The 14,560-nt window shown below is 38.7% G+C and overlaps 1 protein-coding gene across 1 annotated transcript; it reads right to left on the minus strand.

Annotated features, from left to right (window-relative positions):
- Positions 1–661: 661 nt before the first annotated feature.
- LOC121508342 (polyunsaturated fatty acid lipoxygenase ALOX15B-like) lies at positions 662–11,641 on the minus strand. Its single transcript, XM_041785133.1, has 15 exons — positions 11,517–11,641; positions 11,230–11,407; positions 10,426–10,630; positions 10,247–10,328; positions 9,894–10,016; positions 9,657–9,760; positions 9,406–9,572; positions 6,503–6,646; positions 6,084–6,287; positions 5,892–5,978; positions 5,399–5,568; positions 2,895–3,016; positions 2,667–2,767; positions 2,384–2,554; positions 662–1,722 (listed from the first exon to the last, which is right to left on the minus strand). The coding sequence occupies exons 2-15, from the start codon at positions 11,380–11,382 to the stop codon at positions 1,543–1,545; spliced, it is 2,013 nt and encodes a 670-aa protein (XP_041641067.1). The 5' UTR covers positions 11,383–11,407; positions 11,517–11,641; the 3' UTR covers positions 662–1,542.
- Positions 11,642–14,560: the final 2,919 nt, after the last annotated feature.

Genomic DNA, 14,560 nt, shown 5'->3' on the forward strand with positions numbered 1-14,560 from the left:
GATACAGAGTCCCCAAATGTAAACTGAACCACTTTAAAAACTCGTTCGTGCCCACCTCAATTAGGGTTTTGAATAATGTTTCATGAGGATGTAGCTGGATTGTTCAATAACGTCATGGGGTTATCTTATCTTTTTAACTATTTTTATGAGAGTCTTGTGCAACATGGATATGTGCAATATGTGTGGGTTATGTGATTGTATCTTTGTTCTAGTCTATTACTTATGTGTTATTAATTGGCAGCTTCATCCTTGCAGCTCTTGGAGTCCAAGACAAATTTCCCTAAGGGGACAATAATGTGTATCATATCGTATCGTATCGTAACAAAAGAAACACTTGAATTCCTGTAGGGAGCTTATGTGGTGTTCTAGAGGTCAGAAAATAGAGCAAATTAACTGTGATAATGAAACCAAGAATACTTATGTGCAAATAAATATGATGATATAAGCTATAAGCATAGCATCCAAAGTCTGACCTGGGCTTAACAGTGCTGCAACCATTTAAAATTATACTCCTAATAATACCATTACCTCTTTACTATCATTGCAGTTAAGAAAAACTGACACCTGTAAGTTCACTGCTGCTGCAGAGAGAATGACTACACATAAAAATCCAAGCAGTAAATAAGCAGCAAAAAAGCAGACAATCATCTCCAAAGTTAACTCATTTTATTTATTTCTTCTTTAAGTTTGCTCAGAACCCAAAAACAAAACCATAGAAGAAAAAAGATTGCATGGAGTCAAATTAAAATTGCATGTTTTTAACATTGCTGCTGAACTCTATGAAGCTTTCTACAAAGTTTCCTACTGTGAATGTGTTGTCTTTCTTCCAGGCAGCTTTAAGATATTAAGATAAGATATTCCTTTATTAGTCCCGCAAGGGGAAATTCCAATTTTTTTTTTTTTTTTTTTTTTAAGATAAGATATTCCTTTATGTAGTTTTCAATTATTGCTGTGGATCACAGTGCAGTTCAAAGTAGCCAGAAATGTATAATCCACTATCCCCTTGTTTAATTATAGACAAAGTTATATTAGGATTGCATGACAGTGCTGGTGTAAGTTTGTGAATGACTGACATGCATTCAGAACCTTATCAGGACTATTAGGACAAGAGAGCAGGACCAGAGAGACAATTTGTTTCAACAACTGTAGTAGATCCCAGTTTAAGATTTACAACTGATACTGTATGTCAAAAAACATTAAATCAGGAAAATTTTTTTTAAATCTACTCAATGCTAAGTCAGCTGTGTTTCTGCAGAGAAAAGCTGCCCTCAGTGTTAGAGTTAGCAGAGCCGTGTCTTGCATACCAATGCCCAGAATTGATTGAGTTTGCCGAGTGGCAAAGTTGCCATGAGAAGGTTTGAAATGAGCTTTACACAATCACAGTACAAGCACAATACGATAAGCCATCAGTGGACAATTTAAAGACTAACTAGGCTAATTAGAATCCCCTCATGAGGACTCAAACCCTCTAGGGGTGGGAGGAGATGTCTTACAAGCAAAAAAAAAAAAAAAAAAAAAAATCAGGAACGAGTACTGCAGTGTTCAGATAGCCACACTGTTTTCCAGCAGTGATGGTTCCATGTAATTGTATGGAACTTCCAGACTCCTGTTTCTGTTTTTGATAACTGTGCCTAAAATTTCAAGTTCTCCTTGAAAGTCCTTTATCAGCTTGCGGGGGACGTCCTCGAAGAAATGATCCTCTGGGTACTGGCCGAGAGCAACCTGACAAAATGAAACAAGATGGAAAACCAAACAATGAAAGAAACATCATCAAGGTACAGTTCTTATCTAACATAAGGTTCCAGTAAAGTTAACATTTCAACAAAGGCTTCAGGATGAAGGCATCTTGACATATCAGAGTGATCATAATCATAAACATGGCCACGCCTGTGAGCAGGTTCAGGCAGACAACTCCAGCTGTTCTAATTTCACACGACATGCGCTGCACACATCAGGGCCGATCATAATCTAGAGGCATGACTTTGGATGATGGTGGAAGGGAAACTGATCTTCAGGGCTAACATTTCCAGGTCTAAATCTACTGTCTATGTCAGGATAGGATTCCTTTATATTTTTAATATTTTTTTTGGAATGACTGTGGCTTAGTAGGTAAAGTCAGTCGTCTTGCAATCGGAAGGTTGTGGGTTTGATCCCCATCTCCTGCAGTCACATGTAAATGTGTGTTCTTGGGCAAGACACTTAACGCCAGGTTGCTACTGCTGCTTGGCATGTAAAGTGGTACTGATGAGAAGTCTGAAATGTGCAGTCTGTAGACAGACCCAGTTTTAACCAAAGATGAGTCATCCAACTGAACATCAACTGAATGTAAAACTCCAAATCAAAGCATGATGAGGCTATTTGTCATGAAGTCTTGTTCACTTACAAAATCTGAGGACTGCTTGCTGAGCAGCCACATGGTGGACATCCCCTGAACTGTTGTGTTGATGTCAGGGAGCGTCTGCAGCATGGTGGCCTCGCTTGCTGTCCCCTTGGCGGTTGGTGGAGCACGCTGCAGGGAGATGGGAGTGTTGGGCATCCAGCCACCGTAGTCGTACTGCAAATGAACAAGTTACGGAGGAAGTTTTTGAATCATAGAGTTTGATATGGAAAGTTTTTTCATTTTGACAACATGAACTGAGCATGCATGAAAATCAGCAGTGATGTACCTGGCCAGAGTTGACAGCTGAGTGCTGGCCTGAGCAAGTGAAGATCACCATCACAACGAACTTTATCAACTCATCCAGCGAGGTAAAACTCTGAGGGATTCCTGGAAATTCAACAAAAATCACAACAATGAACCAGTCTAGGAAAATTAGTCTGAAGAATCCATGAGACATAGAGAACACAGTGTTTAATAAAACTGACTTAATAAGAGAGTATTAACTTAAGCACACCTGTGTTTGTGTTGGAGAGGAACCCATGCTCAAAAATGTCTTGAATCCACTTCTGCAGTTCAGTGTCTCTGCAGACCTCATCGTCTGTTTTGTAGTAGTGACAGATCACTCCTCTCACAAACCTTAAAAAACAAAAATAAAAATAAAACACAACATGTGACAAACTTTTGACCACTCAACTTCTGACATGATATTAAGATTAAACTGGTATTTTTAGCTGCATGATCTGCCTTTTAGTGAAGGAATATTTTTATTTTGTTGGTTAACACTTTGACTTCCCAAACATTGTTTGCTGAAGGTGGTGAGGCCAGTTTCTGCATAGCTGCCTACAACATTTCAAAACAGCCCACAGAGCTTGGCTCAGCTCACACGTGTGTTTCTTTAATATGTAAAACACATCACTTCTTGGGCACCTTGGCGCTGTGAGGACTTTCTGGATCTGGCTGTGCCTGGCAGTACTTACAAGGAGGAACCGAACATGGACTGTGGACTCATTTTGAGTACAGATTTCATTTCTTGAATGTTAAAAAAGACTATATTTAGAAGAAAAATCTTTATGAATGCATTGGAACCTCTTTTTGGACAAACCCAATTTCAAAAAAGTTGGGACATCATCTAAAATGTCAATAAAAACACAGACCACAGTGATTTGCAAATCCTTTTCAACCTTTATTCAACTGCCAGATATGATGATGGGACATTTAAGGTTCAATCTGATATTTTTTTAAAGCACATATTTTAGATTTGATGCCTGCACTACATTCCAGAAAAGTTTGGACAGGGGAAAGTCAAAACTGAGAAAGTTAATGAATGCTCAAAAAAAACACCTGGAACCGTCAGTAGGTTGACTGGTTCCAGCTGATACTACCATGACTGGGTAAAAAAGAGCCGTTCTGAAAGGCCCACCCACTTACCATGAATGATGGTGTGAGATTCTTCACTGTGGGCCAATAGCCCAACAGTTTATGAACAATGCTCTTCAGCTAAAAGGTTTGACCATCTGCAGTCCATAATATCATCAAGAGTCAGAGAATCTGGAGATACAGTATATCTGCATGTAAAGGCAAGACCCAAAACCAACACTGAATATCTGTGATTTATGATCTCCCAGGTGGCACTGCAATAAAAGCTGGCATCACTGGTGGATGGATATAAAAACAGGGGTTTTGGAAATATAAGGTTCTGGCTCAATGCCAACAAAATGTAAGTTAAGACTCCCAACAAGCATCTCAAAAGCCATAATGGAAATAATGGTTGTCAAATTCTCCAGGCTAAAGAGAAAGAGAACCAGTAAATTCAAAAGCCAGCCTCTGTGATGGTGCAGGAGTGTATTAGTGCCCATGGCATGGGTGACTTTCACATCTGTGAAGGCAGCATTATTGCTTAGATGTACACATGTAGTGGCTTTTGCCTGAACACCAACAATGACGATCCTAACAGCAGTAATGATGTCCAAGAGTAAAAACCACAGGAGAGGTTCCTAGAGGACTTGCTTACAGAGCAAGAGGACTCCTCTTTGTTCTATCAGCTAGATAGGATGCCTGTATTTTGATAACAACTGGCACCCCTCACCCTCCTGGGATCCCACAGTGCCTCCTGAATAACAGCTGCAGTTGTTCATCCTTCTTGAACTCTGTGTATCAGTATAAAAATAGTTCAATTCATACTGATGAAATGACACGAGGCGACCTTTATACAGCTGTCTCCTGAAGGCATATAACCTTAAATAACCTTTCCTTCTACACATACAGGCTTTAGAGCAACATGCTTTCATTCAGATGATGTCTTTTAGAGGGACGTCCATTTCAGAAAATTCTGCATGAGTTATGTAACTCATCAGAAGAAGAATCAGATCATTTGATATGAAGAATCAGAAGAAGAGAAGAGGCCTGTGCAGATATGGCAGGAGACATAAGCATGGATGCTGCTAAAGCATAAGTTTTATCAGAACTTGACAACATTTCCTCGTTAAAAGTAGAACAAAGATCAGCACTGAGTTGTTTTCTTTTCAAAAACGACAAAAGTCGAGAAGTGAAATGTCTACAGTCACCATGGTTCACGTTATGCAGCTCTCTATGGAGTTTACTCATCAGTACCAGCGCATCTCTGTTTGGGGCTTCGACCTCACATGTTTTGTTGCTCTGATTGGCCCGTAAAGATGTGACAGACAGAACATTCATCCAATAATCCTCCAATTTTTTTTCCAAATGGTCTGCCCGTTCCCAAACGCTGTCAAAGGTTTACTAGATGGAAGTGTGAAACAAATCCATCTGGCGTGTCAGGTTATTAATGTGCACCATCCCTTACAATAAATAAATAAATGAAAAATGCTTGCTAAATTTATAAAATAAGGATACAGTCCACTAGTGAGTTTGATACTTAAATATCTTGTTGTCGTATTTTATTTGACTGAATTTAGGTTGAAAAGGATTTGCTAATCACTGTATCCTCATATCATTCACATTTTACACAGTGTCCCAGAATTGTAGAATATGGGTTTGTACCTGTGGATGATATCCCAGAGTTTGAGTCCATCATCCTTGTAGTAGTAGTCGGGCACATCATCCACCCCACGCTCATGGATGTCGTCTGGTAAGCAGAGGGAGGTGTAGGTCATTGAGGACAGTGACCTCTTCAGGATTGTGATCATACCCTCTCCACCAGAAGCTGAAAACTAGAGAACAGTCAACATCGTAAGAAATGAGATGAACACGGATCATGTTTACAAAAAAGGTGTTAAGGGGGAAATTCACTGCAATGCACAGAAACATTTTCTTTAGGAAAGACGGACTGGCAATTCAGATTTCAAAAATAAATTTCATTTTCCAAAAATGTATCCTGTAAAATGCAGAACTGCATTATCATGTTTTATGTTTGGTCTCATTTAACCTTTGAATGTGTTTTGAAGATACCTTTAAAAGGGAAAAACCTTTCCTGTTGGAAATGATCTGAGCTATTTCAGCACATATTTGTCAGCATACATTGATCTTTTTGTACCTGTGTGAAAACACCGCTCTCAGAGATGAGGAACTGTCGAGCTAAGAAGTTGATCTGCAGGGTGTATCGAGTGTGAGGGACGAGGAGCTGAGGAAAAGATTTCACTCTGTTAGTGACATTATTACCTTTGAACAAAGTAAGAGATGTGATCATCCTTTACCCTCAGCAGTGTGATAAAACTTTAATATGTACCTTGTAGAGTGGATGCACCATGGGCACGTTGCGCAGCAGAGACACAGCAAACACTTCAGCCAGGAGATGAGTGCGCAGCAGGTGAGCATTGAGCTGGTGTTCACTGAAATCTGCACTTCTCACAAAAATCTTGGCCATCAACCAGTCATACTCAGAATCAGTAGGGAGAAAGATGGGGTTGTCATCTCCTGGAGTCTGCTTCAGCTGCAGGAGGAGTTAAAAACTGATCATTGAAGGTGTTACATTTAGAGAAACTGTGTTAAACAGTTAAACAGTTAAACGTTCTCTGCTATTGTCTCATTAACACTAAGACCAGTTTATCTGGCTGTTAATCAAAACTGTCCTCCACTGATATTCATATTAGATATGCCAGTTCTAGTTCATCTTTAGTGAAAGCTTTGTTCGTAGGTCAGTATCACCTGAATAGCTATTGGCATCATCTTGTCATCTGGTGTTTTATGGAGGAGGACGAGGGGAGCCATCAAGTACTGCTTCTTCCCGTTGATCACGTTCGGTTTGACTCCATCCAAACCCTTGTAGTCGCACAGGAATATGTTTCCATTCTGGTGAAATTTTATAGTGATTAACATTTCTCATTCACCAAGAATAATAAGTGAGTGTCACAAACACAAGTCAAATTTAACATGCTAAAGTACTCACATGAAATTCTCTACAGATAGGGTTTGACCTCATTGCAGAAACTCTGCACACTTGTGTCTGGGTGGCATGCACTGTATATTTTCTATGGTGGTCCACAAAGGCAGATGCAATACAATGATCCTTAAGATTCCTATTAATAGACATAGTCTGCAGCTTCAGCAGGAAGCCAAAACAAATACATGCACCCCAAGAATGCAGCAATTTAAATGATACAAACTCAAAAACACTTCTATAACCAAAAATCAGATATATCAGAAAATACATGCATAAAAATCATCACAACAGAAATGCTCCAGCCCTGAGTTTGACCAGGAAAACAATAATGTTACAGTAACCAGGAAATTTACGGGTTTCCCAGACTTTTTAAAAGATGATTTTGGGGCTTTTTGCCCTTATAGGACAGCTGAAGATAGAGAACCAGGATCAGGAATCAATCCTGAAACCAGTGCCTTAAGGATGTTAGGCTACTACTGAGCTAAGTCAGCGCCCAGGTGTCCCAGTCTTGACTCTGACACCAGACATGACAATGTTATGGTTGGTATTAGTGGGAAGGAACATTCAACATCCCTGAAGGCCTTGGAAGGGGTTTCTATGGGGTCAAAAAAACAACTTGCTATCATATTTCCTATTGTCCAGGGCCACGATCCCCCATCCTGGTTGTTGTTTATCAAAAAAAATATAAAATTACATATATATATATATATATATATATATATATATATATGTAATACTTTAATACTTAAATACACTATTTAGAAATATTTATTATATATATATATATTTACTATATGTACTATAGTTATATATTTAACATGTACACCGCGTTCCACATTATTATGCAAACAATGTTTTTCTCTGATTTTCTATATAATAATAATAATATAATATAATATAATATTTTTCAAGTCATCAACAGTTAGAGTATAATTCAAATGTTTTTGAACAAACTTCATAATGATAACTATTATTTTAAAAAAAAATAAAAACCTCAAAATGCACTTTTCCACATGTTCCACATTATTAAGCAGGCCACAGGTTTCAGCAATATGGGAAAGAAAAAGGATCTCTCTGCTGCTGAAAAGTGTCAAAAAGTGTAATGCTTTGGACAAGGAATGAAAACATTCGATATTTCAGGAAAAATTAAGCATGATCATCGTACTGTGAAGAAATTTGTGGCTGATTCAGAGCACAGACGGGTTTGTGCAGATAAAGACATAATGAGGAAGGTTTTCTGACGGACAAATTCATCAGATTAAGAGAGCAGCTGCTAAAATGCCATTACAAAGCAGCAAACAAGTATTTGAAGCTTCTGGTGCCTCTGGAGTCCCACCAACCTCAAGGTGTAGGATCCTCCAGAGGCTTGCAGTCGTGTATAAACCTACTATTCAGCCACCCCTAACCAGTGCTCACAAGCAGAAATGGTTGCATTGGGCCCAGAAATATATGAAGACTCATTTTTTTTCAAACAGTCTTGTTGACTGATGCATGCCGTGCAACCCTGAATGGTCCAGATGGAGGAGTAGTGGATGGTTGGTGGATGGCCACCATGTCCCAGTGAGGCCGGGACGTCAACAAGGAGGGGGCGGAGTCATGTTTGGGCCGGAATCATGAGGAGAGAGCTGATAGGCCCCTTTAGGGTCCCTGAAGGTGTGAAAATGACCTCGGCAAAGTATATAGAGTTTCTGACTGACCACTTTCTTCCATGGTACAAAATGAGAATCGTGCCTTCTGTCGCAAAATTTTCTTCAAGCATGACAATGCTCCATCTCATGCTGCAAAGAATACCTCTGTGTCATTGGCTGCTATGGGCATAAAAGAGAGAAACTCATGGTGTGGCCCCCATCCTCCCCTGACCTCAACCCTACTGAGAACCTTTGGAGCATCCTCAAGCTAAAGATCTATGAGGGTGGGAGGCAGTTCACATCAAAACAGCAGCTCTGGGAGGATATTCTGACATCCTGCAAAAAAAAAATTCTAGCAGAAACTCTCCAAAAACTCACAAGTTCAATGGATGCAAGAATAGTGAAGGTGATGTCAAAGAAGGGCTCCTATGTTAACATGGAACTTGTCCTGTTCAGATGTTTTTGATTGAAATAGCTTTGATTTCAGTAAATATGACCCCCTGATGCTGCAATTTCTACAAATGACCATTGTCAGTTCTTTACAACCTATAAAATGTTTTAAAAAGCTGTTGTGCTTAATAATGTGGAACAGTGCATTTTGAGGTTTTTATTTTTTTTTTAATATTTTTTGTCATTATGAAGTTTTTTCAAAAACATTTGAATTATGCTCTTATGGCTGATGACTTGAAAAATATTCTGACTGTCATTTGCATTAATATTTAGGAAAATCAGAGAAAAAATCATTTGCATAATAATGTGGAACGCGTTGTATATAAACTATAGATTAAAAGTCATATCTATAAGAAAGAAAGTTAAAATTATGAGATAAAAAGTCATAATTTTGAGATAAAAAGTCCAAATCTGAGATAAAAAAGTAAAAATTATGACTACTTTAACATTTTTTTCTTTTTTATTTGGCAGAAGTGGGCTTCCATAGTAAAATGCTTGTTTTCAAATAGAAATACTTCATTATTATATCACTGACTGTGGAATTTGGCAAAAAAAATGATTGAACTTTCAATGCCAAATAATACCAGTACCTGCATTTCCTCTGTTAAGCAACCTCCACCACGGAGAAACACCATCTCATCAGTGATGGTGAAGTTGTCTGGCAGGGCTGAACAGCGTCTGATCAAACATGGGTTGACACCATTAAGATACTGGTAGCCAAAAAAAGCATCACTCCTCCAGTTTTTCTGGACATATTCTGAAATGAAAGCAACATTTTAACTACTAATTCATTCATCTCAATAAAAACTCTAAATTCTGTGTCTTTTGCTCGGATTTGTACCTGAGATGGCTGTTTTTTTGTTGCAGAAAACATTTTTGATAGCATCGATATTTGACCAGTTCCCCTTGCTGGAGGTCAGTCCCTTCAGTGTCAGCTCTGCAAGCCTACGGAAACAGGATAAATATTTTCTGACTGTAAGCTAAGCAGTTCTTAAAGCTAGCATGTATTTGGGCTTGTTGTGCATATATCAAATTCTTAAGGATTAAAGAAAAGCTTTGACATAACAGAAGACCTCACCCAGTAATTGCTGTTAAGCCAAACTCCTTTGTTTTGGTGAAAGAGAAGCGGACCTCACAGGGCAGAGACAGAGGGTTGTCTGCCTTCATGCAATGTGGCAGTCCCTCTTTATAAACAAACCAGCTGGGAAATAGAACACACTAGTTAGGAGAATACTTGGATTAGCTACAAAAATACTCTCTATCCTGCAAGGTGTTAACTATAGTTTTCAAGAACTGTAGAATATATTGTGAGGAAAATAGGATTTAAAATGATCCAAAACTGGCTGAAAGCTGTTGCCTTTTGCATGTCTGATATAAACAACATCATGGACTTTGGTTTTGAAGAATGCAGGATGTGAAACATGAACACACCTGTAGAGTTCCTCCCTCAGCTTCAGCTCCTTCTCTCTGCAGTACTTTCCAAGATGATGATTGTCATCAAAGATCCGCAGAGCTGAGAAAATATAATGGCTTAGTCTTTCCTGTTTTTTACATCCTTTGGGCTCTTACAAATTGCAAAAAGTCTCAGAGTCAAGAACAGATCCACCAACCTGTCCCCTCTCTGAACAGGTGAACCTCACAGCCAGCTATCCAGCGGTAAATGGGAAAGTAGTATGTGTCTCCTTCAGGGGATTTAATCTTAATCTTGCTGGGAAACCAGTTGTCTTCTGGAAACATGGGTAGAGGCTTTTTGTCGAGTTCAATCAGCAACAGCTTTCCAAGAGAGGTGGGGCAAGACACGGAGAATTTAGATTCCTGCACAGAGAGAGAGAGAGAGAGAGAGAGAGGACATGCACATCTAGTGGTAGCAGAGGTAAAAGTGAAAATCTGAAAGAATTAAGTCAGTTTTTTGAACCTGCAGTGTTGCTTATCTACATCAGGGTTTGCACTATGCTGCATATATTGGAGCTGTTACTTGGCAAAGACATGCAGAGATCAATACAAAATCATTTGGTATTAAATACACTCACTTTGCTCCATTTCTTTCTGTATTAATTTTCAATGTAGCATGCATTTAAATGCAAATGAAAGCACAGTGATTGGGCCATTGTTGATTGTAGAAATGGATGATTCTCAGCAGTGCTTTCATTTGCAGATGCCTTTACAATAGATGAAAGCATTCCATGAAGAGGGAGGAAAAACACCCAAATCTGATGTTAACTTTGGAGGAGATACTGACTTATTGAACTCCAATTAACAATCAATCCCTAAATTCATCCAGTCTAAAAAACACATCAAAGAAACATTATATAGTGAGGTTAATCTTACTCTATGTGCAGATGGTTGTAGTAAATCTCTGACAGCATTCGCAGCTTCACATTAAAACTTAAAATCCAGAAATAATTCAGACTTACAGCTCCCAGGTAGAAAGTGGCAGCACCTTTAACGCCTGTAAGCCATGTCCGCTTGCTCTCTCCATCTGTGCCCACCAGCTTAATAAACACATTGTTTGTGGTGGTGGCCTGAGCAAGGTTCGAAGTGGCTACAATCACTTCATACTTCACCATTTTGGCTCTGAGAAGCTGGTGAACCCTTACAGAGAATACAGACATTAAAAATCAATTATTAAATAAGAAAATTTAAAAAATCTGCAGCCAGTAATTTAAAGAGAGTTTTCTTTTGACAAGACCAGCCTTCTTACCTCGCAGGTTCTCTTCTCAGCTCTTCAGAAAAATAAGGATCTGCAGAAGTTTCCTCTCCTTTTATACACAGAGAGTTGTGATAGGGGTGTGTATTTGATACACTTCACCCTGAAGTACATATGCAAGGAACTTTATCCCTGAGTCTGGGGTTAGCCCCACCCAATGCATGAATTAAAAAAAAAAATCTAGAGTTAAAAGAGGGCAATGGGCGGAGTATAACAGTGAGGGGAATAAGGGTGTTGAATTTTTTTTTGTTTTAGACATAAAATATATACATTTATACACACATAAACATGATGACTATGACAGCATGGAGAGGCAGAGGAAGAAAAATCTAAATATTTAAAAACTGATTAAACAGCTCTTGCATGAAAATTCTCCCTTTGATAACAGTCTCACAGTTTAGTGTCTTACTTCAATGAGGCAGTAAAAGGTCTTGTAAACTGAACTGAACTTCGAGTAGAACTGAAGTTCGTGTAGAAATTAAACTTTCCCAACACTGATTAACAAAACATGAACTGGATGAGCTATAAAATCCAGATGGTCATGATTGCAAACAGAAAAATGTGCATGATCTCCTGATGATTTAATTTAGTTTACTACATGTTTGACTTTTCTTTCCTGTGCAACATGCAGATGCACACTCAGCTAACATTTCTTAAATACCACAGAACTGTGGGATGCAATGTACTCGCTTAAATTCTGAGCCAATCACTTTCTGCTACAATCTCTGTCAATCCAATCATCCTGCTAAAGACATATTTTAAAATCTGTTCTCTTCTCTTCCACAGTCAGTGTTGTTTAAGTCCAACCACTGCAACTCTCCTCCACCCCAGTTACCGCCATTACATCTCATTAGTGTTCATGTCCAGCTCCTCCAAGTTCATAAACATACCACAATGGATATTCACCAAAGACATTTCACAATTTCATTTCACAATTTTAAAAAATCTTTCACAAGTGGTGAAAAAATGGATAAAATAGGGAAAAAAGGTGGCAAAATGTGGCAGAAAATTGGTTGAGTTGCAAGAAAATGGCAAGAAAGTTGCCGCAAAAGTGGCCGTAAAAGGCAGTAAAAGGTCTTGCAAACTTGGCAATAGTAACGCTTGTCTGATCTTTATTTTCCCTGTAATAAAGTCTGTTCAATCGTTCTTGTCAGCGTCTGTGTTTTGTTGTTACATCCTTTCCTGTTGAGTCATATCTTGCTTTAGACACAATGAAAAGGGGAATAACCCCAGTGTTGACCCTGTTTACTTCCCAAGAAGTGACAAATCAGGCACTCCTTAATAAAATTTACAAAACATATGACCTGGATGAGCTACAAAATCCAGGATGGTCATGACTGCAAACAGAAAAATGTGCATGATTTCCTTATGATTTAATTAAGTTTTTTATACGTTTGACGTTTCTTCCCCGTGCAACATGCAGATTCACACTCAGCTAACATTTTTTGAATACCACAGAACTGTGGGATGCAAAGCACTCACTTAAATTCTGAGCCAGTCGCTTTCTGCTACAATCTTTGTCAATCCAATCATCCTGCTAAAGTCATATTTTAAAATCTATTCTCCTCTCTTCCACAGTCAGTGTTGTTTCAGTGCAACCACTGCAACCCTCCTCCACCCCAGTTACCGCCATTACATCTCATTAGTGTTCATGTCCAGCTCCTCCAAGTTCATAAACATATCACAATGAGTATTCACCAAAGACATTTCACAATTTCATTTCACAATTTTTAAAAAATCTTTCACAAGTGGTGAAAAAATTGATAGAATAGGGAATAAAGATGGCAAAACTTGGTTTAAGGTGAAAAAAATTGTGAAAATGGTTAAAAATTGGCAAAATGTGGCAGAAAATTGGTTGAGTTGCAAGAAAATGGCAAGAAAGCAACAAATATGGGCTAAAAGTTGCAAAAAGTGGCTAAAATGGATTTAAAGTGGCTAAATTTAGTTGAAAGGGGCAAAAAATAGCAAAAGATGGTGAAAAAATGGGTTTAGAGTTGCACAAAATGGGCAAAAAGGTTTAAGGTACTATGACATAAATGCTAAATGTGGCCAAAAAGTGGCCAAATGGGGTTAAATGTAGCAAAAACAAAATACAGGATGGGCAAAAGATGTTTGATGTGGCAGAAAAGTGATAAAAATGGGTTAAAAGTGGCAAAAAAAAAAATGGTGGAAAGCAGCTAAAAGTTGTAAAATTTGGCAAAACTAGGTGGCATAAATGGGCTGATAGTTGCCACAAAAGTGGCCGTAAAAGGCAGTAAAAGGTCTTGCAAACTTGGCACTAGTATCACTTGTCTGATCTTTATTTTCCCTGTAATAAAGAGTCTGTTCCACCATTCTTGTCAGTGTCTGTGTTTTGTTGTTACATCCTTTCCTGTTGAGTCATATCTTGCTTTAGACACAATGAAAAGGGGAATAACCCCAGTGTTGACCCTGTTTACTTCCCACGAAGTGACAAATCAGGCACTCCTTAATAAAATTTACAAAACATATTTTCATTTGACTAAATGTGGCCAAAAAGTGGCCAGTGGAGGTTAAATGTGGCAAAAACAAATGACAGGATAGGAAAAAAAGATGTTTAAAGTGACAGAAAATTGATGAAAATGGGTTAAAAGGGGCAAAAATGGTGGAAAGCAGCTAAAAGTTGTAACATTTGGCAAAACTAGGTGGCATAAATGGGCTGACAGGAGCCACAAAAGTGGCAAAAAATAGGTATGAATATGTTTCTGCCACAGTCCCCCACAATCAAATCACCCTGCCATGGTCATATTTGAAAGTCTCAGGATGATGCATGATGTTTACAGGCAGACGTCCTGTGTTATGCAGCCAGTGCCCGAGGCTTCATGGCAAATATTGCACTATGCCTGCACCTGTGAGGCTACGCAGATCTCCGAGTTTACGCGCTCTCTGCATGACTTGCTGGTGTAGGACAGCAATCAGTTTGTGTCTGCAGACTTCAGGGCATTTTATTAACTCCTCTGATTGACTGGACAGCTTTACAGAAAACCATCAGGCATCACGATTCAAGTCCTGTTTTGGCG

Source organism: Cheilinus undulatus, linkage group 4 (assembly GCF_018320785.1).
Source record: "Cheilinus undulatus linkage group 4, ASM1832078v1, whole genome shotgun sequence".
Taxonomy (NCBI): Eukaryota; Metazoa; Chordata; class Actinopteri; order Labriformes; family Labridae; genus Cheilinus; species Cheilinus undulatus.